General features: G+C 45.7%; 1 protein-coding gene across 2 annotated transcripts; it reads right to left on the reverse strand.

Annotated features, from left to right (window-relative positions):
* Positions 1 to 26,583, reverse strand: SCAMP2 (secretory carrier membrane protein 2). Of its 2 annotated transcripts, XM_043524215.1 has the most exons (10): positions 26,081 to 26,333; positions 18,204 to 18,284; positions 17,213 to 17,302; positions 16,637 to 16,771; positions 14,612 to 14,729; positions 9,570 to 9,698; positions 8,693 to 8,852; positions 7,867 to 7,968; positions 4,391 to 4,508; positions 1 to 2,389 (listed from the first exon to the last, which is right to left on the reverse strand). In XM_043524215.1, the coding sequence occupies exons 1-10, from the start codon at positions 26,135 to 26,137 to the stop codon at positions 2,243 to 2,245; spliced, it is 1,137 nt and encodes a 378-aa protein (XP_043380150.1). In that variant the 5' UTR covers positions 26,138 to 26,333; the 3' UTR covers positions 1 to 2,242. The 2 variants fall into 2 exon arrangements, with proteins under 2 accessions (XP_043380150.1, XP_037766740.1); XM_037910812.2 differs by lacking the exon at positions 16,637 to 16,771 and having other exon boundaries at positions 26,081 to 26,583.
* Between the last annotated feature and the right edge of the window lie 173 nt (positions 26,584 to 26,756).

The raw sequence follows: 26,756 nt of genomic DNA on the forward strand, positions 1-26,756 counted from the left end.
AAGGTTGGGGGGTTAGGTTTATTTTGTTTTTTATTTAAGCACAAAAGTGTGACTTGACATATACATTTTTACATGAAAAGATTAGAGAGGGAAATACATCAGAAAGGGGGGATTTTAAAGTCTAATTTTTTCATCATCATGTACATTCAAACGAGTGAGAGACTAGAGGAAACCTCACCAGGTGCACTGGATCAGCTCAAAGAGACCTGGTTTACCATTACCCTGGAAGGGGGGTGGTTAATGATGACCCAGTCACTATTTCCATATAACACACACCATGGAAACTAACCACTCCTTTGTTCACATGAAGGTATCAAGCACTTTGCTCCTCCCAATTTTTCCCCTGCCCTTCATTTTCCTCAGAGCCCACAAACCAAATGGCCTGGGCCCTAATCTGATAGGGATTAATTAACTATGTTTTGATTAGTTAACCAGATCAAATATGGATGTAAGCAAACCCCCAAGGGTCCCAATTCCACAGTAGACTCCCCCAGCCCCAACTCCACTCAATCCCTCTGCAGAAAGGGCAAAATTCTCAGACTGGGTGGCACGGATGCCAATGATAGCAACAGCAAGGAGCAAACAGCTCAGGGTCCTGGAGACTGACCTTTTTCTTCTTTCTAGACCGGCTGAATAATTACTTTGAACACACTTCAGACCAGAAGCTTCCAGATGCACTCAGCAAGCCCTGAAGAGTTTCCGTAGCCTCTGAAGAGAGAGGCATCAAGGCTGAGTCTGGGGAAGAGTTTCCGCATCGCACAGCCACACCGATGCTGTCATCATCAATTATAAGCAATTTGCAAATGATCACACCATTATTTTCAGGGCTTTTACCCACTCTTTCCCAGCGTTCCTGGATTTCTTCAGTGCATAGGAGCGCTCCTGCTTTCCCCTCTCCTAATCCCTTTTCAGCCTGCTGGTGGAGAAGTGAATCTTCCCCACACTTTTCCCTGTTAGAAAAGGGGCTTGTAAGACCAGGATACTAAAGATTCAACACCCATCAAGGGGTGGGGAGACAGAAAGCAGCTGGTGAAGGGCAGGTATTTTTTTCACTGCAAAAGTCACAAATCTAAAGAAAGAGCAGATTCCACCCCCCCATCTCAAGAGCTCTCAGGAGTGCACCTCAGGAACTAACCAGTTGCTCAAGGTCAAACACAGAGGCATGCAGTCCAGAAAAGATAGCAAGTGCTTCCAGCAACAGCCCCGAGAGGGTTTTGCACAGACACTGCTTTCAAAAAGGAATATGCTGCAACCAAGACTTCTCTCTCTTGAGAAACGTACGAATTTCCCCTGGAATCACAAAGCGCCATGGGACGATCCTCTCAAATGTGGAGAACAAGCTGGGCAGGGAAGAGGAAGGGCCAGCTGCAGGCATACGTAGTGTTCTGAACCCGGCACCACACTCACAAGGGGCTGAGCAAGCTGTATAAAGTCTAGATCACTTCCTCTCAAAACAGGTTTGCTGGCTCAATTCACCGCACCACGTCCTAAATCCCATGGGACACATACCCAACCCCGCAGAGTCCCCCATGAAGCTGCTGGTCTCTCAAATGCTGCTACAGTAGCTGGTGAGGTACAGAGATTATCCCCACCCCCACAAGATTTAAGGCTATGGTGAAGGCTGCACTCCATTAATTAACCCTCCACACATCTCCTGGGGGCTACAGGAATAAGATTCCATAATACAAACTTGGGTAGAACCCTCCCCCAAGGTGAGAAAAAACAGAAGCGGGAGGGAGATTTGCACCATGATGGGATAGCAAAGAGCAGTTCCCCAACAGCACTCTTTATGCCACACGTTAACCGGACCCCATGGGAGCCAGGCAGTAAGAGGTTTCAAACAAAGGGCAGCTTTCTCCCTTATTAACACCCACCTCACGTAAGTTACATAATAAATCCTTCAGAGCAAAGCCCAATGGAAGAGTTGCTAAAAAGTGATGAGATTCCTCTCTCTATCACTGGAGCACGGGCAAGCAGGAGAGGTAGTAAAAGAAATGTCGAACCTGTCCTGGATAAGGAGAGCTATATTTAAGAGAATATTTCCCTATCCCCCCACCCCAAAGCAAGGAAAGAAGAACTAGTCGCCAGAAATGCAGACGAGCTGATGCTACAGAGACCTCTTCTCATCTCAGCAGCCGGCATCGTGGAGTTAGCATGGTGCCCGTGGAAAGTGCATCTTAAGATCAGGTTGTGATGGAAAAGGAAGGGGAAGGGGGCACGGTGGAGGTGCCCGTGGGAAGGGCTAGTTTCCCCGGAAAGCGCCCTGCGCAGCTGAAGAGGCAGCCCCGGCAGCTGCGTTCTGGAAGTTCCTGTTGGTGAGGATGCCTTGGGAGAACTCTTCCTGGGCCCTTTGGAAACTGGCTCCTGTCCGGCGATACAGAGAGTGCACCTGCGAAAGGAGAGAGAATCTGTCAGCCAAAGGACTCTCCCTTTTGCCCCAGCACCACCTCTCTACGGGTCTTCCGGCCGCTGACAGAACCTCAGGACAGCACACAGGAAGCTAGCAAATCCCTCTCCCCCTAGTTCCATCACTAGCTAGCCTTGCAGGCATGAAGGGATGCCACGAGCAAAAAGAGAGGCTGGCAGCCAAATCACGTCCAGTACCAGCTGTGGAAGATTCAGGAGGAGGAGATCATCACTCATTACAAATTAGAGCACTCAACTCAGCGGAGGATGAATAACCAGGGACCTCCATGCAACTAAAGGAGGGCGTGTAAGCCTGACCCCTAAACATTGTGGGTCACACAAGAGACCTGGGTATGATGGTACTTGATGGCACAGAGGCAGACATCATCCCAGGAGTCATTTAGGACTCAAGGAGGCAGCGACTACGGAATTCACTCGCCCCCCTGCCCTCCACCTCCAAGATTCCCCAGTGATCAAATCAGTTGCCTTTGATATCTGGCAAACATTCATCCAGATACTGCAGGAGGAAGGCAGGTGGGGCGTGTCTGGAGCAAAACTGGGACAACAGGAGGTAAATGTGTTTCCCAGACAGCAGGCTGTAGAGGGAGGGAACTGGTTCATGGCTGCAGGGGGCAGACCATGGCATAGTTTAAATGGGCACCATGTGGTGGTGATGGTTTTGAAGTATTTGGCAGAGGAATGTAAGAATTACTTTCCCAGGTCAGCCCAGTGTCCCATATAACCCAGTGTCCCATCTCCAAAACTGGCCAGGACCAGATGCTTCAGGGGAAGGTCCAAGAAGCTTCTTGATGGATAATTATGGAATAATGTGCCCATAACTGATGGGCTAGGAAGAAGCTAACAAGTGGTGCATTCCCTGAACCAGGAAGACTCACAGCCCTTATATATTTTATCCTATCTAATGTAACTGTGGCTGTTCTCGTGATCCATGTAAGTGTTTGATCTTTTCTGAAATTCTGCTTAGCTCTTGGCCTGAGATCTTGGGACAGTGAACAGGTCAATTATGCACTGGATAAAAGTGTGATCAGAGAGAGATGAGATTTCTGTTCTCTAGCCCATTTGTTATTTTGTCTACCTCTACCACATCCTCTCTTTAGACTAACCAGTCGCTATCTTTTCACTGACTCTTGGTATGGAAGTCTCTTGTGCATAGCTGTAATCTTTTCCACCACCCACCCCTGCTGTACAGAGCCAAGCACAGCACTGCAGGCCAGGCTGTACCATCTACCTCATTCACAGGGTGGCAGGATCCTGCCAATGTTCTTTTCTTTCCTATGCTTTATGCATCAGGGCATAGTTTGCTTTTTTGACTGCCATTACACACTGAGCACAGGCCTTCAGTGACCCATCCCCAATGAAGCCCAAGATTTCTCAAGTGGTTGCTGGGTTCTAGATTAATTGTAATGTCTAAGACCAGTTCATGCGATGCCTGCCAGTTTCATTTCCCTGCATTTGTCAATGCTGAATTTCATCTGCCCTCATACTGCCCAGTCTCCTACTGTGTCTGGGTCCCTTTAAACTTCCTGACAATCTGTTCTAGTCTCAATTAACCTAAATGGCATCTGCCAATCTTGCCACCTCACTGCTTTCCCTGCTTTTCTAGATATTAAATGCTGGCCTTGTGGTAATCTTTTGCCATATAGAAAACAGACAACATATTCCTCCTACTTTGTTGTCAGTCTCTTAGCTAGTTTCTCATCCACATGATTACTTACGTTTCCATCACAGCTTCTTGTGAGGGACTTTTACAAATCCAGGAGGAGGAACAGGAAAACATGCCTTCCAAAAGCTCTTGACAAACTTGCTACTTTCATCCTTCCTTCGAAACTAAGCTGGTTACTAATCACAAAAAACTCTAGAAGAGACTATGATTCTATACCTGGAAATCCTTTGCTACTGGTGGTGAACTGCCCCTAGGATGCAGGATCTAAGTTGGAGCTGCTCTTGTCTTTCAGTAACTTACCTTCTTTAGGAGGAAGAGTGAGAGGACAGCACACAGCGTGAAGAATGTAGCCACCACCATCATGATTATGGACACAGCCAAGTTTGTGCTTGTCTCGCCCAGAGCTGCAATCCAACCACTGTAAGAAAGAGGGCTCATCACATGAGGAGTACTAGGTATACACAGGGACAAGAGAACATACAAGACTCTCGGAGAGCACTAGGTTACTCGGGTTATTTGATGACAAGAGGACTGAGGGACCACAGAGGACATGCAGCCAAGTGGAGCTGCTGCAGGAATATCAGACCACAGGAAAAATTCCTTACTGAATTCCATCTCTTGCAGGAAGTTACCCATTCTAGATGCTAGACTAGCTTTGAAAAGGACCACTGAGGTGCCTTCCCATTCCCTTGTACAGTTCCCTTCTCACAGTGCAGTATGGGTATGTCTACACAGCAATGTAAGCCTAGGGTTAGTGGGACTCGAGTCAGCTGACCCGTGTCAGGGAACCCTGGGCTTCAGTGTCTACACTGCATTTTCACCCTAGGTTAAGGATTTTCACATCTGTGCTCAAACCTAGGGCTCTGGCATTCACACTGCAGTGCACGGACAAGAGTCAAAGTAACCCTATCCCACAGTGCCTAGCCCCCGCCCCCATGTCGACATTCTAGCCCTAGGAAGGTGGTGCACTGTGGGAAAACTCTACTGTTTCCTAATTGTGGTGTTGCTATTGATGGGACTCAGCTGCCCATAAGGAGCACAAGTTCATCAGCTACATAATTAGCGCCTCTCAACAGAATGGCTGCAGTGTGAGAAGGCTTCATACTGAACGGCCATCGAATCCGAGAAGTGGGCTCTCCAGCTCTAGGCTGTCACAGTAGTGGGAAAATCCCCAGGTGTCCCTGTTCTGAGGAGAATTAGGACATCAGGCTCCAGGGCTGACAAACTATTAAACTGAAACTTTGCAATTCTTAACTTTTAAAATGGGCTGTTCAATGAAGGTGTCTTTGGTTGGTTGGTTTTTTATTTGTTTTGAAGTTTGAAACCTACAGTTTATGTCAGAGGAAAAACATGCCCCTCCCCCCTGCCTGGCTGCTGCTGGCTGCAGAGCAGTGAAGTGCATCCCTAGGGCTTGGGGTGCAATGTACTCCAGCAGCCCTGGGGATCCCTTATCCCTGCCCCCGCTGTGCCCCAGGAGGCAGGGATAAGGGCTCCCTGGGGGGAAGTTTGGGGGCTGGCTCCCACTCACTGCCCTCAAAGTGCAGGCGCCCCTGCGCACACAGCAGCAGGGAGGACCTGGGAGCCACGGACAGAGGGTGCAGTGGGACCAAGCAGCTACCGGCACAGAGGGAAGCGGCAGGCTCCTGACTCAGCATGGCTGGGGGGATGACTCCCAACATCCTGGCAACTGGGAGCTGCCACCCACTGGTCAGCTTTGCTCCCTGCTCCTGGCAACCTCCATGCACCAGCGAGGAGCCATAGCAGGATCAGGGAGCACAATCAGCCAGGCAGTAATGGTGCTTCCGGCCGCTGTGCTGGCTGCCTGCACTGCTACTCCTCTGCCACCAGGAACTCTGGGATATGTCTGGAGGACTTCTGGGACCCAAGTCAAGATGGGGCTGTGCGCGCACAGGAAAGCAATAGGGCTTGGACCCTAGGTCCCAGCTTAACATGGGCTTGGACCCTCCAGCCCTGCAGGGTCCTGGGACTCTAGGTCCAAGCCCTAAATTAGCACAATTGGTGTGCGGATGCCGGGGGGGGGGAAGGTTCAGCTTGAGCCTGGGTTTACACTGCTGTGTAGACATACCCTAAAAGTAAACCCAATGTGGAACGCACACACACAAATGGTTACTAGCTGGAGAGGAATGGCCAAAAGCACAATGGACTTGGGAAAGGAGGAGAATCACTGGGCCACGGTCACAGAAAGGTACAAAATCCAACTCCAAAGAGTTAACATTGTGGGACTTGAGGCCCAGAATGCAGCTGGGGCACTTGTTTGTAGCAATTCTGACCCACTCATTTTCAGAAGCAGCCTGTCTGACGCCTGCACAGAGTATTATGCTAACCCTGCCTGCCTCAGATATCCTCCGCATACGCTTAGAGCCCCCACACTAGTCAGGCTCTGCTGCCATGCATGAATCAAAGCACTTGGGACCTTCATAAACACCTTTATGGATAAAGTATTCTTGTAAAATTCTACTCACTAGTTTATCATCATGAGAAAGAACAAGCAAGCAGATTTCTAGCCTGGCCAGTATTTTCATGAGAGTCTTGCAAGGCTGGGGAAATATTTGTGAGGAGTGGAAGAAACAAAGAAAATAGAATGAAGGAGCACAGTGTAAGAGCTGGATAAAAAGCTCCTTAGTAGATGCCAGTTCCTGAGATTAATCCCTGGAGTTCCTTATGGCCATATCCCTGATAAAGTGCAAAGGACTAGGACTACTAAGACACCTAGCTAGAATCCAGAATTATCTATTTGGACAAAGGTCCTCCTCTCACCGTTAGAAAAGGGCATTTAATTTCAATTGCTAAATAAACTGGATCATCTTTTGCCAAAGGAGACTGAGAAGCAATTAGCGAGAAGGAAATATTTGACGTGTTTCATTAGCTGTGTATTTTCCACTGTGTTGAAGTAGCATTAACCACAAATCACATTATTTAGCCACTGATGAAAATACTGTCTGTTTGGGAGAGGCTCTCTCTACAGATCAGTGGGTTCTTGGGAACCAGAGTGCTTGCCCAAGTCAGACTAAAAATGGAGTTCCGACTGTGACTCAAAAGGCAGTGATAGGGTCAAAGAACCAGGAGAGGGAGGGAAGACTTTGCCCAGGAGCCATTCTCCAGGCTGTGGGCAAAAATAGGCTGTGATTTCACTGCAGTTGTTACCTGAAGGTGCCCCCACAACTAAGCTCCCAGCTCTGACCTTTTCACTATTCTTCACATGCATAATGTGAACAGTGGGGGGGTGGAGCTGGAAAAAACCACCCCACTTCTGTCTCAGTTTAATTTGCAGCCAGCACACTAAGAAAGCTCTGCTCTTGTTTTACAGGGGATCAGAACTGCTGACAGATGGATTCTGATACCCAGTCTTTAGATTATTAGCACGTACTGATCTATAGAACATCACCTCCACCAAAGCAGGCTACGTGGGTTTTTAGAGTAGCCAGACAAGATTTCCATTGAAGCCGTGGCACCAAATAGGCATAGAAAGACATTTAGAAATAAAGAGCAGGAGACAGCACAGTAAGGAGTGATTGGGAACTGTCAGGCAATATCAGCAGAGGAGATACATGCCTTTGACTTGACTAAAATAGGAAGCGTGGCAGAGAAAGGCACCCAGCTGAACTCTGCAGAAGCCATGCACCAAGAGAGAAATGGAAGAGAACAGACAGCTTTAAGAACAAAAAGCAAAGAACAGAAACTCTTCAGACAATTGCAGTCCTGTTGAGAAGGTGCCAGTTCAGGGCTGCATTGCACACACTGTAAGTCATGCTTACCTGTCTCCCCAGCCAGGAATGCCGACTGCCTGGATGATGTAGATTGCAATTTGGCAGAAAAAGATCAAGAAGAACACAAAGAAGCTGAAGGAGCTGTCAGACCTGCAAGGTGAGAGACGGGGCGAGTGAAATCCAGGAATCCCAGGACAGACGCACGATATAAATCACAAAAAAGCATTTAGTAAATAAATGGGCAACAACTGCAATGAACCCTCCCTCCAGCTAACGATTGCATGAGGGGTAGGGATTGTGGCACCAAGAGGAAGCCATGCAGCAAGAGAATTAAACACAGGGGCTGCAATATGCACTCACTCATTCCATATGGTATGTATGATGTAAAACCCACTTCCTCAATACTTGTCATACAACCCGTCTGCTTTACTGGGCTACTACTGTCAAGAATTTTCTGACCATGAATAGTAACTAGGACCAAATAATTAGCTGGGGTTTGGACACTGGATATGTGTTAATGTCTCATTGACAGGCATTTCCGAGTTAGTTTAGGTTTCTACTGTCTAATGTGGCACATTTAGCCGCAGTCAGATGATCTTTCACTACATCCATCTCAATAGATTGTAGATTTTAAGGTGGGAAGGGACCATTAAGATTATCCAGTTTAAGCTCATCACAGTGAGCACAAGAAGATCAATCTCTCTTCCACACCCGCAGCACACACCCCCAACATTCAGTCTGTAAGGGAGGTTTTGGTCTATCTAATGTACTGAAGACTTGGAAAATCCCCCAGGCATACACATTACGATCAGATTAAACAGCACTTCCTCCCAGTAATGGCCATATCCCTGTTAAACTGAAAAATTGTACTTGCCTGAAAGCCTTGTAGATGGGTCGATACCAACAGAGGAAAGCACAAGGGGTGAACAAAATAAACCACAGGATTGAGAGACCAAAGTCTACTCCTCTGTAGGAGTGGATGGTGAACCATGCCAGGCAGGCAAGCAGGTTTAGAAGCAGGGTAACTGAATGAACTGTTCAGGATGGGAGAAGAAAGGAAACAGATGAGTAATCTCTCGGAAAACCCACAAAGTACCAAAGCATCACTGCCCTCTCATGGACCACAATGCACAACATTGTCTATAGAAACTAGATAGCACGTGAGCCATAGTTTCAGCATTTCCCTTCCCTATCAAGAGCTGTCTGCATGGAAAGGTGGATCTTACTGTAAGGGTCCCATCTGATACTGCTCCTTATCTCTCCAGCCTAAAGGCTTAAATTCTTCTTAACTGCCTGCTGGGGCTGTGATTATAACATCCCACACGATTACTACTTTAGGTGGAAAATAGACAGGCTGTTAAACACCAAGAGGGGAGCAGAGCTTGGGTTCCCTGATGCATTACAGTTAAACACATCCACCATCCTTTCAGATTCATAGATTTCATAGTCCAGAAGGGACCATTATGATTACGTAGTCCTACATAACACAGGCCACAGAATTTCATCTAGAAATACCTGCATCGAGCCCAATAACTAGGCATTTCACTAGAGTCTTTTTTAGATCTGTCTTTAAAAAGCAGAGGACCAGGATTTTACAGCTACTAAGGTCACCTACAGATGACTTCAGCATCAATAGCTGCTATGGAAAAGTCAGCATTTGATAGAAAGCCTCCTGAGAAAGAACCATTCAAAATTGTCCTTCTAGCTCAACACTATTTCCCCAATTGTGCCAGTTATAGGTGGTTACTCACGCATCCACAAGTAATACAGCATCTTGCATGTACGCTGGTGATCGGCTGGGATGTCTGCAGAGAAGTCCTGATAGAAACATGGCTTGATTGGACACCTCTTGGGAAAGGGTGGCCAATTGTTCTGTCTCGCTATAAAAGGAAACAAGGAGAGATCCCTCAAGAGAGTACCCTGGTTCGACAGACTCCCTAAAGCACGATAATTCACAAGCAAGCAGACTAGTAGTCAGTATATATTAAGACTGGACTCTTGGAAGATGATGTAGCAACCAGACCATGGCAAGAAATTTGATTTGAATAGTCTGAGCCTTAGAAGTGAACCTGCATCAGGGGCTTCACTCATGGATGGATAAACACTGCTAGGAACCTGACACCAGTGAAATAGGTCAGGTGTTGTTTTAGAGGCCTCTGATATCATGGGGGTTAGGCCGGGACTGTGGAACAAACCCCCGCAGGGACAAAGGACCATCACAAACCTCATCATCTTCCGCTCCAAGTGCGGAGCGCACTTCTTGGAACTGCCTTCTTTAACACACATAGCAGTGAGTACACACACAAAAAACCCTACCAGAATCTAAACACTACGATACACTACACACACAATTCTCGTCCTCAGCCACGCATGACAAGTGTCACCCACTTTGCTTAGTGTGCTACTGAAAGGTACTCAGATGAGACTATATCAAATTACATTACAAAAATTCCAATAAAAGAACATTAAGGCTGCAAAGTCAAACATCCGAGTTAGGAAACGTCAAAATTAAGGTTACTTGTGCAACCTTAATTTGGTCTTCTTTTGTGTGTGTGTGTGTGTGTGTGTGTGTGTTACAATAGTCTTTAATTACATGATCATACTATTTGTTCCCCTGCCTCATTCAGTGAATGGGTATTCAGTATTACTTTGTATTGTCCTCATTCAATGTGTGGCTGTCACATTAATTTATCTGCACAACATCCCTGTGAGAAAAGGTGGTGGCATTATTTCCATTTTACAGTTAGGAAAATGCGGCAGAGAGATTAAGGCCAAAGTTGTCAAAAGTGTCCAATAATTTAAGGTGCCTAATGTGAGACACCTAGGGCCTGACTTCCCAGAGTACTTAGCATTAGGGCTGTCACGCGATTAAAAAGATTAATCGTGCTGTTAAACAATAACAGAATATAATTTAAATATTTTTGGATGTTTTCTACATTTTCAAATACATTGATATCAATTACAACACAGAATACAAAGGATACAGTGCTCACTTTATTTTTAATTACAAATATTTGCACTGTAAAAAACAAAATAGTATGTTTCAATTCACCTAATACAAGTACTGTAGTGCAATCTCTATCATGAAAGTTGAACTTACAAATGTAGAATTATGTACAAAAAATAACTGCATTCAAAAATAAAACAATGTAAAACTTTAGAACCTACAAGTCCACTCAGCCCTACTTCAGCCAATCGCTCAGACAAAGAAGTTTGGTTACAATCTGCAAGAGATAATGCTGCCCACATCTTGTTTACAATGTCACCTGAAAGTGAGAAGAGGTGTTCGCATGGCACTGTTGTAGCCGGCATCGCAAGATATTTATGTGCCAGATGCGCCAAACATTCACGTGTCCCTTCATGCTTCAACCATCTTTCCAGAATATATGCGTCCATGCTGATGACAGGGTCTGCTCGGTAATGATCCAAAGCAGTGTGGACCGACATGTTCATTTTCCATCATCTGAGTCAGATGCCACCAGCAGAAGGTTGATTTTCTTGTTTGGTGGTTCAGGTTCTGTAGTTTCCACATTGGAGCGTTGGTCTTTTAAGACATCTGAAAGCACGCTCCACACCTCACCACGCTCAGATTTTGGAAAGCACTTCAGATTCTTAAACCTTGAGTTGAGTGCTGTAGCTATCCTTAGAAATCTCACATTGGTACCTTCTTTGCATTTTGTCAAACCTGCAGTGACAGTGTTCTTAAAATGAACAAGTGCTGTGCAACATCTGAGACTGATGTAACATGAAATATATGGCAGAATGCAGGTAAAACAGAGCAGGAGACATACAATTCTCCCCCAAGGAGTTCAGTCATAAATTTAATTAACGCATTATTTTTTTTAACGATCATCATCAGCATGGAAGCATGTCCTCTGGAATGGTGGCCGAAGCATGAAGGGGCATACGAATATTTAGCATATTTGGCACGTAAATACCTTGCAACGCTGGCTAAAAAAGTGCCATGCAAACGCCTGTTCTCACTTTCAGGTGACATTGTAAATAAGAAGCAGGTAGCATTATCTCCCATAAAGGTAAACAAACTTGTTTGTCTTGTAACTGGCTGAAGAAGTAGTAGGGCTGCGTGGACTTGTAGGCTCTAAAGTTTTACATTGTTTTATTCTTGAGTGCAGTTATGTAACAAAAAAAATCTACATCTGAAAGTTACACTTTCACAATAAAGAGATTACACTACAGTACTTGTATGAGGTGAATTGAAAAATAATATTTATCATTTTTACAGTGCAAATTTGTAATGAAAATTATAAAGTGAGCACTATACACTTTGTATTCTGTGTTGTAAGAAAAATCAATATATTTGAAAATGTAGAAAAACATCCAAAAATATTTAATAAATTTCAGTTAGTATTCTATTGTTTAACAGTGTGATTAATTGTGATAAATTTTTTTAAACGCAATTACTTTGAGTTAATCGCGTGAGTTAACTGCAATTAATCGACAACCCTACTTAGCATTAGATAGCACTTTATATTAGAGCCAAGGAAATAATTGATATTTTGGTTCTGTGGCCGAACCAAATTAAAAAAAAAAAAAAATTTAGTTTCTAAGCAAAACTCAATTTTTTGTTTTTTCTTGACATGGGGAAAAAAACTGTTTTGATTTAAAAATGTCAATTCAAAACAACATTTCAAAATGAACCATGTTGATAGTTCCAGGTTTCTTCTTCTGGGTTTTTTTTTTTGGCTAACACTATTCACCCAATTTGCAAATAGTTTCGGTGCCCCCAAAAATGCATTTTTCAAGGAATTTACTGCACCACAAAAATGTCACCCAGCTCTACAGTGTCTCCAAACCACAATTCTAGCTGATTTCAGTTGCAGTTGTGAGTGCTCAGCACTTCTGTAAATCTGGCTCCAAGTGTCTTATGTTGTGCATCCAGAAAGTTGAGGAACACACAATTAGCGGGCAACGGTGAAAAGCTTGTTTTAAGTGACTTGACAAGCATCACACAGGAAATCTGTGGCAGAGGCAGGGATAGAATACCACTGTGGAGAAATGGATTGTATTTCCTTATCAATAAGACTCTCTCTCTTCTTCTGCAATTCTCTGCCTCATTCACTACATGTACACAGTGTAGTTGTAGTCAGTTGGTCACAGGATATGAGAGAGAAGGGTGGGAGGGGTGAGATAATATCTTTTACTTGACCAACTTCTGTTGGTAAGAGAGACAGCTCTGTAGCTCAAAAGCTTGTCTTTCAACAGAAGTTAGCGCAATAAAAGATATTACCTCACCCACCCTGCCTCTCTCATTGATTACACACGTTCCAACTTCTACAGCAAATAAGGCAAGTGTCCCAGACAACTGTCTCCTTCATTACACACAATCCTGCTGCATTCCCAGGGCACCATCCATCCTATACAGTGAAAGGGGCAAAGGTTCTGTGGAAGAAATAGTACGTGATCATGTAATTAAAGACTATCAGTGCGTATTCACAAGGGGGCTGAATTACAGTGACAAGGGCAACCTTAATTCTGGCATTTCCTAACCTGAATGCTTGACTTGGCATTTAAAAAATTGTTAAAAGATTAAGGCTACAATCTCCTAATTTTTAAAAACACTGACAAAAATCCCATTATGCGGAACCATACTGACCACCAGCTTGAGTCATCAGCAGGCTTCAAACCTTTAGATCTGCAGAACGGACCACTAACACTTGAGCTAACAGTGTAACTGGAAGTAGTAGCAGGCTGTTATCCTCTGTGTGGACCAGCTACTAGAAGGGAATGAGACGGACGCTTTGCCAGTGAGTTCTGCAGTTTTGTTGACAGCAGAGGAACAGAAACTCAGGGCTCCTGGATGTGAAGTCTAGTGGTTATAGACTCTTCTTTCCCTGTGCCCTCTGGCTGCCTTCCTCCTGTGCCCTTTTTCTCTCTGGGCTACAGTATGCTCAGTACAGACAGACTCTTCTGAGAATTTTGCTGCCAAACTAACAAGGGTCTACTGAACATGTGCCAACAGCCTTTTCAGAGGCTCAAAATTGGCCAAATTTTAGTGAATTTTATGGGGACTGACACCAGGGCAACTACGCTGCCAAAGCATGGAGCAACAGAGCTCCATAACAAGACGGTTGAAAGAATATTTTAACATGGGTAAAACAAGGATTTTTTCCTGAACCTCATTCTCAGAAATCACTGAATCATTTTAGCTAAAACTTTCCAAAAAAAGTTAGCCTTAGGCACACACGCAGCACGGCCAATTTTAGCCTGAACAGTAAAAGTTTGGTAAAGTTATAAGCAACTGAAAACAGGATCTTATAATGCAGGCAACCGTAACTGCGGATGGTACCACGAACTCCACCTATAATAAAACAGCCACTTACAGGTGAGTGCCTGAGAACATCAGCATGTGTATGAGACAAATGGGTAAGAGGTGTCACATGGTCTAACAGATTGAGTATGGGACTGAGCTAGGTAGCAGTCCCCCCATCCTGACTGACTGACACACACACCCCCTCACCCCCCATTATAGGAAAAATGAAGCACAAAGTCCAATTGGATCAAGGTTACATACAGCCGGTCTCCTGAATCCCAGCCTTTAGTTTTTAATCACTCTCCCCCTTGTGTGATGCCTCAGAATTGCATTAAAACGGTGTGTGTAAGTTTCCATTGCTGTGGCACTTAGACATTTCTCATGCAAACTCAGCCCCAGCACAATATAATGGGGTCCGACACCCTTCAGAATGCACAGGCCAGGGGAACTCTTGTACACTCGGGCTTAGACAGGTGTGATGCACAGTATGGGTTCTTAGACAGGGAAAGAAACACTACTCACAGTTAAAGTTTGCTGCATTATTCTGCAACTCTCGCTCCTTCCTCTCCAACTCTGCTGCTTTCCTCTCCAGCTCCTCCTGTTGGTGAAGGAGTCCATCCTGGGCTGCTGAGACTACAGCCTGCATGGAGAGTCACCAAAAAGCAATCAGAACCAAAGAGCCATTCAGTGGGGAGAGGGTCCCTTCCTAAGGGAAGTGGGGGGATGCACACACACTAATGAGCGTTCCAGCAACATTCAGAAGGCTGAGGACATCTCAGAAGCAGAACATTCATGGTTGGGTCTGAGACCTCCTTCAACTTTCTGCCTGCATCGTGGTAGGATGTTAGTAATAGATTTCTACAGAATCCACCAGCAGCTCCCTTCTCGTTGCCCATCTCTTCCGTGAGGGTGACTCTGACAAAGTGGGAATTTTCTGGAATATTTTTATGAAGCCGGTGTGTGCCTCAGTTTCCCTCTATACTTTGCATTGCTACCCAGTGGGGGCAAAAGGGTTAACAATGCTTCTGGAACTGCATAGGAGACACTGGTATATGTGGCACCTCGCTGTCTGGGAGGAATGAATGGAGTAGGCAAGGAACTGTTTGAAACCGATTCAGATTAACAAGGGGTCCAGAGAGACAATTCAAGCTCCATGACTCATGCATGGCCCTGCCTGAAGAACAAAGACTGGGGGGGTGACCAGCAAGGAATACAGCGTGGGTTCTGGTTCTGGCTGCTCTCCTGGGACTGACTATGGAGGTCAGGGAGAGATAGAGAGCCTGCAATGGAGCTCACTACAGCTTGGCTGTGAATCATGCTGGTTTGGCCAGAATGGTTTATGCTTTAACCTTCATTTCCCTATGCTAAAGTAGGGACTTCCAGTGCCGTGTTCCGGCCGACTAAAATATCCTACTCTGTTCTGAAAATGCTGCTTGGCTGTCACCGCAAATACTGGCTTGGGTTCATTAGTCCCTGAAGACAGGACAAGTCTCTACACAGTCTACTTCAGTTGGACTCACTGGGCAGAGCTCATGGTGTGAAACAGGAGGGCTGGAGCCCATACGCTCAGTCTAGGAGATAGTGAGGCTGCATGACCAAGCCTCAAGGAAGGAGTGGGATCCTTTGGGGTTCTGCCATGCTAAAGGGACTCCTCCAACAGCCGGTTTAAAGGCTCGGCACAGAACAGATCCTGTGGATCCATGACTCCACAGCTTCTCTGGCAAGTTATTCCACTGTCCAGTAAACCTCATTCTTGAGAGAGTCTTTTGAGCTACTTCATCCACTTTTCCTCTTTGTTTAAGGCCATTACTTTTTGCTGTCCTCACATTAACTACTGAAAATCTCAGCATGCCCCGAAGCTTGTGCTTCTGAACCAATATCCTTTTGCTGCTCTAGTTTAGCTGTTATGCTTTCTTCCTGGGTCTCCTAGAGGCTTTCAGCCCTAGGTTTTGCGTTTAAACTCAGCCCAGGCCAGCTATGACCAAATCACTTTCCCATGAAATCCATTCTGTGGTCTCTGAAATGTGTTGCTCAACGAGGGACTGAAGGGAGACAAGCACCTACACCACCACCCCCTTCCCCAGTTGACTCAGCAGAGAGGTCAAAGGCTGAATGAACCTTAAAAAGGCACATTGGTGGGGAAACTTGCACTGCTGCTACCCCCCCCCCCCTCCCATGGATAACTAGAGGGCTTCAGAGCTGCTAATCTGGGACCTTTCACCAGCACTAAGATAATTTAAACAAAACAAACAAGATAAGAACTCCCTCTCCCCAAGAGTCTCCCTCATTACCCATTTTGGATCCTTTCCAAATTAGCACCAATTTGTTTCAAGAGCCAGGAGCCCAAGTCTGCTCTGGTGGTGAGGTATAAAGGCAAAGCTAAGAGGTCCTTACAATGAAGGGTAGACAGTGGACTCCTGGGGTTTACGGAGTATGGCGATAGCACTTGGAGTCTAAAGAGAGGCAACCTCCCAACCTGGGATAGGAGATTTTGGAGGTCCAAGAAAAAGGCAGTGAAGCCCCCTCTCTTCTCTGTACTTTGCCTACCTTCCCCTGGATCTCTTTTACCTTGTTGCTATTCTGAGAACTGAAATCTTCTCTTAGCAGCCTCTGTCTCTCTGAATTCTTGCTCGCTGAGATGAACCTTGGCGGCTGGTACTTGGTGGCCTGTCTAAGCAGCAGCTGCAACACACAACTGCACTGTGTCCACACTCACAGAGCTGAGTGTGGCTATTCACTCCCTGAAACTAAGCTAACACCGTTAACAAGTCATGGGTGGCGCTGTACGAGAAGGCCAAGCAGAATGGGACAAAAAACAGAGTTAGTTTCAGTAGCAGAGGGAAAGACATGGGGGCTTTACATGGTCTACCTCTCAGAATTATTTGCAAGGCTATTAAATATTCCCCATTGCAATGCCGAAGTAATAAATACAAATGAGGGCAGAGCTGGTCAGCTGCAGCCTCCCATACCCCACCCAAATGAATCCAATCCCTATAGAAAAGTCTTGTTGATGGCCTGTAAGACACATAGAGGCTCATTTGTATTCCAATAGTTTTGCTTAGCGGAAGCCAAGGTATGAGCTCTACAGACATTCAGCAGAAAGGTGGAGGCTGGATATACTACCTGTGGAGTGGGTTCCACAGATGGCTGTAGGACAGCAGGTTGCGAAGGGCCAGCAGGCTGCGTCGCTGGAACTGTCTGAGCTCCATTTGTCTAGACAAAGAGCGACATAGCAAATGAGCATTACACACACTGCTCCAATTAGCTCTGGGAACCGCTGAACACCAAGTGCCTTCAAGTAGGTGTGTGCCAAATTGGAAGGCAGGTCTGGAGTCCCAGGAACACCAGGCACCATCCTGCATAAGCATCTTTATTTTATGTTTCTGAATCATGGACTGTGAAATCTGATCTGCCCTGTGAAATCTGGCTAGTGTAGGGAAGGGGCAGGGCTGGGGGCTCTTACCATGCTCCGGTCTCCGGATGCTAGTCCCAGCCAGGCTGGGGAGGGATGGGACTTCCTCTTCCCCTATAGGGGTCGCTCCCGGGGCCAGGTCAGACCTATCTCCGAGAACCTCCCCCAGCTACAGGTAGCTCTGAGGCTGCTGGCTAGGAGCCCAGCTCTGAAGGCAGAGCTGCCGCCAGCAGCAGTGCAGAAGTAAGGGTAGCAATACCGCAACCCCTACAATAGTCTTGCAACGTCCTCTATGGCCCCCTCTTGGGTCAGGACCCCCACAGGTACAAAACCCTGAAGTTTCAGACTTAAATATCTGAAACGGTGAAATTTACGATTTTAAAAATCCTATGACCATGAAATTGACCAAGATGGACTGTGAATTTGGTAGGGCCCTAATTATATCCCTTGGCATGAGACTTGTTCTGCTTCCCACTTTGGGATTGCGTTGGCCATGAGAATTCCTGCAGGGAGCTCACCACTGCTCTGCTCTTGGGGGTCTCATGAGAAGTGTATTGTGCATGTATGTAACACAGTCGCTGTCCAGTAGGGACAGATCTGTGAATGCCTCATTCATCTTATAGTCCCCTCTATCAGAGGACCCAGTTTCCTGATACAACAACAGGTATGTAGATATTTGGTGCAATCACATGAGCCACATACCAGCCGGGAGTTCTCAGAGAAGGGATTGAATTCATCCAAGCTGCCTTGGTTAGCATGTGTCAGCTGTGTCACTGAGGGATCCTGAAAGAGAACAGGGAAAGGCGCTTAAGTCAAAGGTAGGAGTTAAAGGGAAAAAAAGAGACAGCCTCTAGACAACCTGCTCCACGTGTTCCTTATATTTGTCAAGCTAAACAAAACCAGTGACTGATCAGAGCTTCTGAAAGCAATACCACGTTGTAAACACTTAGTGAAATTGAGGCCGAGAGATTAATTTACCAGAGATCAGTCTGCAGCACAGTTGCAACTAGGACCCAGATTTCCTCTCATCCCTGAACTTTACCCATTAGACAACAGCTACCCTGAAGCCTTTTGTAAAGCTGAAGAAACTGGTAGTCCATGCTGAGATGATGCTGCAGTCTGTCTTTGCATAATGCTCCAGTGTCCTCAGGATGACAGAGTCTCCATCAAGTGCAGCAGAGAGCAGCTGAACCAATTTTCAGGTAGAAAGATGTGCTAGGTGACAGACATCTGATACCACAAACTGCTTTCGTGCAGCCCTCTTCTGGACTACCAAACTATCTCCCAAAGCAGCCATTCTGACAAGGCAAAAAAGCTATGAAGAGTGAGCCTACGGTTTCAGGTTAACTGATCACACTATCATACTTGTAAATTTAAACCCAGATTTCAGCTGGAGTGTCAGTTTCTCCTTCCTCCACTCAGTGCCAGTCTCCTTTTGGTCCCTTCCCATAATCATACTGCTATGCAAAACCTCTCTCTCTCTTCTGAAGACAACTTTCTTCTTCCCTCTGTTGCACATTATTTAACCCAAGTCTCGTGTGATGCAGTTTGTATGAAAGCAAGTATACACAGCAAAGCTGTGCTTTGCTAAAGGTTCTCCCTTTAACAGCCAGACACTGCTGCTGACCCTCAAGCATCCTTTCTCCCAAAGATAGAATTAGGTACAGTTGCTTCTCTGTAGAAGCCTTGCTCACAAACTGAACAGCCATGTAATTTTACCTTTGGAGTTCTGCTTAAGCAAGGTGCTTTCTCCTCTTCAGCAACCAATGTATCTATCAGCACAAGCCATTTTATTTTTGTTGTTAATGGGGCAAAAAGTAATGGCTAGGCTGGGCAGGGGAGGAGGAAGAGCAAGATCAGATATGTAAAGGTCAGCCAAGTTTCCTGTTGATTAAGCTCCATAACATCAGAGCTGTAAACCCTGGGAAAGCCAATTGACTTGTCTCAAACATACTGTAGACAGGTCTCTTGCCTTCCAGTACAGCTTTCTGATCAAGTGTATACAAAAAAAGCTCCGTTTAATGAGTAACTTTAGACACATCTAGAGATTAGACACTCCCTGCCTAACTGGTTACACAAGTTTATGAATCACTCCAGGATGAAATCTCAGAAACAGGTACAGATTCTTAGATGCTGAATTGAATTCACCAGGCAGAATAGGGTTCCAGAAACATTCCAGGGAATCTATATATGTCAGCAATTCTGCAGGCAGGGGATTCTCTGAACAAAGGGTGCATGTTCTACTCAACCACTTCATCCACAGGGTGAAGCACATGTGGAAGAAAAGCACCAGTTTAACCAAGTGTGCAGACAATCCACCTTCACTGGTTTTAACCACAAATGGCCTGGTAGATGGAGGGGTTGGGGGAAGGAAGGAGCCTAAGCCATCAATTTCTTAAGAATTTAGCCCTTTTTTAAATCAAAGTTTCAATTCCTATTCCTTTGTAATCTTAAGAAAACCTTCCACATGTGAACTCTGACAGTGCTGTCTTCCTGAGTGCATGGACAGGTAGCCCTACCCTCTCTGCATCTGTTCATGGCTTTCCCAAGTAGCAAAGTGAAGCTAACAAGAATCTGGTCAGCTTCTACCTGGAGAAGGAAAAAGAAAGTTTTCTGACTTGTCTTTCCTTTCCAGACACTTCCTCCTTATCACATCACACAAAACTCAATAACCCTCTTAAACCCCGCAAGACCACTGTCCTTTTCCTATCAGAGACATGGATTCTTGTCTAGGCTAGAATTTAGGTGTGACAGGAGGATGCGTTAGCTCCCCTCACACTTTAACTTGACCAGTTTTGCACACCTTGAAGGCAGTATGCCTTGTCTACACTAGACTTTTAAAACATGTTAGTTAGAACATGGTAGCTACTGTGGAAGAAAACAAATCCTCTCTGTTTGGATGCAGTAAATCAGACAATTTTTATTTCAAGCAATTGCAGGGGGAGACTGCAAGGCAGGAGTTACCCTGGCCTTAGACAAGTCTCTGAACAACAAGCGGTTTATCACAAATATTTGTAGTTTTCGTTACAGGCATTGACGAATAGCAATTGCACTTTGCTCATACATTTTCCTTCCTGATATCTTATTATTATTATTAATGATTTTCTGCTACAACTACATTCTATTTTGTCTAAAAACAAGGTCAGACAGCTTAGCAATTTTCCATACGCTTTTCCCAGCCCTGCCTTTGCAAGTCTTGCGTTATTAGGGTTATAGTTAGCCTAACTTTTGCTCTGTTTCTAACAGAACCAAGGTGGCTACACTTAAATCTCTTTCTCTCACTTCCTAAAGCACATGGCACAGTGGAGCATTGTTAAAACCTGTTAAAAGTATGAGATATCTATACCAGGGGTTCCCAAACTGTGGTTCTGAGTCTGATATTCTGTTAGTTCACCTGACAACTTTTTAAGGTGGTATGTGAATCAAAGTTTGGGAGCTGCTGATTTAGGAAACGCTTTCTAGAAGTCATTGTAAGCTATCCCTAGGTTTCACATCCGAAAGATGAAATGCTTGGTAGTTCCTAGAAAGTACAAGAAGAATTTGATAATGTCAGTCCTTTGAAGCGAGAGTAAGATCTTTTCATTCCCCACATGCTGCTCACATGAAAGGCATGGAAGCAAAAAGTGTTACTTTGTTCACAAGACTCATATTGCTAGATTGCCAATGAGGAGACTCACAGATTTACTACCTTGTTTAGCTTCCCATATACAGTCAGTAAAAAGGATTTTAGTTCTTTACTTCACGCTGCAGTTTGCAAGCCCCAAATGGCCTTGATCTTGGACCAAACTTTACTAACACAGACTAAAAAGCTTTTAGAGACTCAGCTGCAAAGACCATGTGTTTCTTTTAAAGGGAAGCATCACAAACACATACAAAAAGCTAGTTTTATTACTGTGCTAGCTGATAGAGCCAAAAACTTCTGTGGCTGAGCAAGAATTGGAGTACATCAGGTTTGTGCAGGATGGGAAACTTGTACTCTCTTCTGGTAAGACCTGGAATCTGGGTCAGCTGATAGAATCACAAAGGTAATAAGACAGCTTTAGGAGTTGCGGAGATGAAGGCAGAAGAGCTCACATCTCAACTGGCTGACTTGAATGTAGAGGTGTTCATGTAGACAGTGTGTAAGCTCAAGTAAAGGCAAAATCCTCCCCATGCTGTTATTGACCATGGCATCAGTCACAATTTTGCACTTGCTATTCTGTATTTCAAAAGATTATCCCACCCTCTTAAGAAATTTGAATTTATTTTGACTATAATTTAAAATGTTATTTATGTCCCAAAGGATGCTGGAGATTCAAGCTCTTATCTACACCTTTGAGGCAAACATGCGCTACTCTGGAGCTATCTGCCATGTATACTGGGTTGCTGGGGAAATTAACAAGAAAGTCATTTGGCTGTCATTTTGTGGAATGTACCACAGAATGAGAGTCAGATTTTCAGGAGATCAAATCAAGCACATCTATGAGTGTACAGTGCATTTCATGATTGACCTTATCAGTATTATGAATTAAATCTCCTACTTACCAAGGAAAAGATACCTTGTTGTTTGAGGGTTTGCTGTGCGAGAACCAGAGCAATAGACAGTCCTGAACCTGACTCCTGAGGCCCAAAAGGTACCCTTTGGCATGACAAACCCAAAGGGTAAATACACAGCTGGGGCTTCAGGGGAAAGCTGCAGAAAATTCAGGACTACGTGTCCAAAGCTGCTATCAGTCAACCACCACCATCATATATCTGGTTTCAATTATTTGAATCCACATACTGTCTAAAGGATTAAAAGTATGATAAAGAATTAGCCCATTAATACAATATGTGAACTGTTAAAATGCCAAACTGGATTAGTGCTATTCTGCATAACCATGATCTAGATTTCAATCAAATGGACAATGTCTATAGCTATTTGCAATGTTGTGGTAGCAGTGTTTGCCCCAGGATCTTAGACAGATAAGGTGGATGAGGTAATAATTTCCATTGGACCAACTTCTATTGATGAAAGAGACAAGCTTCCAAGCTACAGAGAGCTCTTCTTCAGGTCTGCGCTCTGTGTAAGAACTCCAGGGTAGCTCCAAAGCTTGTCTCTTCCACCAACAGAAGCTGATGCAATAAAATATATTACCTCACCCACCTTGTCTCTCTAATGTGTATAGAGTTATTTAGCCATTAGAGTTTCTACTTGAAACTGAAACAGATTACATAGGCTCTCTTCTGAGTCCGTCAGACTGCTGGTGGCAGTGGCATTTTCATCTATATTAAAGCAACACAAAATTGAACATAAACCCAAGTGAGAATCACTCGCTTTAGAAAACAGAGAACATGGATGAGAAACCCTGACCCCACAGTCCAAAACAGAACATGCAGAATGCAAAGAAATGTTGTTAAACAACTACAGGAACAACTATGAAGATATCTGTACCCTTTCTTTTAATCTGTAACAGGAAATCAGATTGGATGAGGGCCAGGGAAAGTTGTAGTCAGAAGCTACAGACAAGCTTAAGTGATGCTGCTATTTTTCTGATTCCAATAAAGCTCTTTGTTCAGTGTTAGAAGAAAGTGACTTAATTCTTTGCTACAGTCACACTACAATATTTTGTTTTAATTTACTTAATGATACCACAGACCTAAAATTAGGATGAGCCCATTTTCTTGCCAGACAACCAAATTTGAAGCTTCAGCTGCCCTTGGACAAGTGATCAGAATCTTTCCCCCCAGCTTGCTCACTACATTAGACACAGCATGTCCAGAAAAGTTCATATTATACTAGTCACATAAGACAGAACCGCCCCTTCCCGCCCCCAAAAAAGGAGCCTCACAGTGGATGAATAAGAACCCCATTGGAAAAACAGACAATTGAAGCTATCTTTGACTGCAGGGAGAGAAGGAATATAAGAAACTGAAGTTATTCAGCAGGAATGGAAAGCATTCCTTTGGCATACACCCAGCGCAACTACACACCTCTGACTTCCTCTGTCACCTGCTTTACGTGGATTATTGAAAAAAATTAGAAGACTGCCATCCTAGAGTCACCTGCCTCTAGATTCTATCTGATCTTATTGTTTGAACAATGAGCTAAACGCAAGCACAGCCCGGTTTGGTCAACGATTCTGTGGCAGCATGATGATGCACAAACCAACAGAGTATTTACACGCCCCCAGTATGCAAATTGACAATATCCATATTTCCAAGACACTAAATGTGCCCAATAAAGGTGATTAAAAAAATCATGAGCCACTTCTAGTTCTCAAACACACCCCAGCAAATACTTCTGTTTTCATTTGAGTATGCACAAGATTATTTCTGCTTCCTACGCCCCTTGTGTTTATACTGAACTCAAAATCTTGTTATTAAGATTTTAATTACTGCTGGCTCACCAGATTGCAATATCACAAAAGTTGTCTATGAAATAAGAGGATGTGCACCAAGATGCAGCTTCCTGTTATGCCCTGATACTTTTCTGTCATGTAATAAAGGTAAACAACTTTTTATAGAAACAAATTTCTGAAATGTGAAGTGTTAACATTTATCTTCACATCTACAGCCATGTTACTCAGGGTCAACAGACTGTTTTTGGAGCCCTCCACCAACTCCCTAGGTAAATAAATGCAGGTTTCAAGGCAGCACACACAGACATCAACTCAGCATAGAAAGAATCCAGGCAACATTTAGAGTGTGTGCAGGATTCCAGAGCACCTCAGAAAAAAGTCCTTTCTCTTAGGCTGCCAAGGCTAAACCTCTGTTAGAATACGCACTTAACTCTGAACGCTGAGCAGTACACCCCAGAGGAGAAGGACCCCTAGAGCATATGGACATAACATTGCACAAGCCAACACAGAATGAGAAGCAAACCAACAGCTGCTATGCCACAGTCAGCAATACAACTATCTGACAGGAATATTTAACACACCTACAACTCTGTCCTGACACTTGCAATCCAGTGTTGCTAAAGCTTCCTCCTGTACCACTGTATCACAGTAACTGACACCATGTCATGTACACCCAGAGAGATTTTAATGTCTCATTCACTCATCAGAATAAGTTTTGCAGAAAGAAAGTGTGCGCTCTTTGAACCAAGAGCATGGTATGCACATTTACCACAAGAATATGCTTGTAGACCAGGCAATGCTGGTACACTAAGAGCCTCGATGACTACGTCCTAATACTGTCCCATGATCGACTCCCATTCACTTGCACACACTCATTCAATGGGCCCGATTCTCCTCTCACTCACACTGCTGTGTACGCTCCAATGTAGAACTGGTTACAGTAAGTGGAGAATGTGGCACAAGGTGTCTATGACAGAGCTTGGCCAGTTACAAACCATATTTTCCACAATATGGTGGGTGACTGCCAGCGTAACTGAATGGGAGACAGCCGGCACTGGCTGGTACAGCCAACCTATTAACCTAATAAGTGGAAATAGCTGCTCAAAAAGATTGGGAACCACTAGCCCTTAAAATACAAAGGAACAGTGATCTTTCCTAAAAGGGGCCACAGGACATGGATGCACTTGAAATACAGTGTCTGTTCTTAATTAAGACTATTTCCCAAGATAAGTTTCAAGAAGGTAAAAGAGGAAGGACAATCTTGTGATTAATACACTGGATCTGAGTTCAGTTCCCAGAATTCCCACAGACTTCCTGCATAACCCTGGGCAAGTTGCTTAACTCTCTATAAAACAGGAGTGGTACTACTACTGTTCTCCCACGCTTTGTCTGGTCTATTTAGATTGTAAGCTCTTTGGATCAGAGAACATCTCTTATGTGTATGGAATATCAGTGAGCACAATGGAGGCTCTCCTCTCAGCAGGGGCCGTAATACAAATAATGCGGTCTCAGATTAATTTAGATCAGTGGTTCTCAAACATTTTGCTCATCTATTCTTGTGTATGAGACTAAGGCCTAAGCCTACCCTTGCGTATGTGGTTGCAACACCCAGAAAAGCCAATGGGAGCTGCACCTGTGAACCACTGGCAAAACCAGGAGCCCCTCACTGTCCCAGCCAGTGCCTACTTCTCCCAAGGCACTGAGCATGCCCTAACCCAGCAGGGCTGCGACTCGGAGCAGTGTCCTGCTGGGTCAGGGCCTGCTGGGTCAGGGCTCTGAGGTGTATGGTTGGTAAGGTGCATGGCACTACTAGGTGGGTGAACTAGGCCCCCCAGACTGTACAGAGCGGAGAGCGGAGCGCACAAGCGGCACGCACCAGGCAGGCTGTGGCGCTAGGGGAGGGTGGAGCACGGGCCAGGGACCCCGAGGGGGGAGTGGGAGGAACGGAGAGCTGATGGGGCAGACACTGGGTACTGGGGTGGGGGGCAGGGCAGGGCAGAGCAGCGTTGAACCTCCCCGACTTGTTGCTGGGTCCCGCCTCCCCCGATACGCGTCGCAGACCTGGGACTCCCCCGGGGCTGGCACAGCCCCACAGGATCGGGCCTCCCCTACGCCCCCATCAGTCCCGCCCTCTCGCCCCTGATTGGGCGGCGCGGGTCACAGCGGCCCCACCATTGGCAGGCGGCCCCTCGCTCAGCGCCACGTCCGGGCGGTGGGGCAGGGGACGGGGAGCCGCGGGGCTCGGACGCGCTCTCCTACCTGGAAGGGATTCACGTCTACCGGGTCGGCGAACGGATTGGTGTCGTAGGCCGACATGGCAGGGTCAGCGTCCGACTCCCTCCCTGCGCCGCCCGCCCGGCTCGTCCGTTTGTTCGCTCGCTTCCTGCTCCCTGGGAACGGGACACTTCCGGGAGCGAGACTGCGCGTGCGCCCCACTCAGTCTGGGCAGGGCATCGACTGGTCTCTTTTACGTGACAAACAGAGTTTGTGACCTCACAAGCTGGGTGAACCCTGGCGCATGCGCCGCCAGGAGAAAGAGACGCGGCGAGGTTCGCCCTCGCGGGCGGGGCCAGTTGTAACGTCTGTCTGACGCCGCGCGGGAGTGTGCGCGTGCGCTCGAGTACCTGAGGGAGAGCGGGTTGCGCGCGTGGGGGCACATGCACACATGGGGGCGGGGCCTGGCGTTACATGAGGGGCGGGTGTGGTAGGACGGGAGGTTGCTATGGGAAGGGGGCGGCGCGCCTGGGAGGTTGTGCATACCTGGGGAAGTGGGTGGGCTGCACAAACAATAGGCTACCAATAGTGGGGAAAGGGAAAGGGTTGGGCAGGTCGGGGTTTGCACACATGGGGCAGGTTGATATGGTGCGGAAGGGGGCTGCGCGCACTGGCGGGTTGCATATCCTCTGGTGGAGCGGACTGTGCACAAGGGGGGTTG

Source organism: Chelonia mydas, chromosome 10 (genome assembly GCF_015237465.2).
Source record: "Chelonia mydas isolate rCheMyd1 chromosome 10, rCheMyd1.pri.v2, whole genome shotgun sequence".
NCBI classification, from domain to species: domain Eukaryota; kingdom Metazoa; phylum Chordata; order Testudines; family Cheloniidae; genus Chelonia; species Chelonia mydas.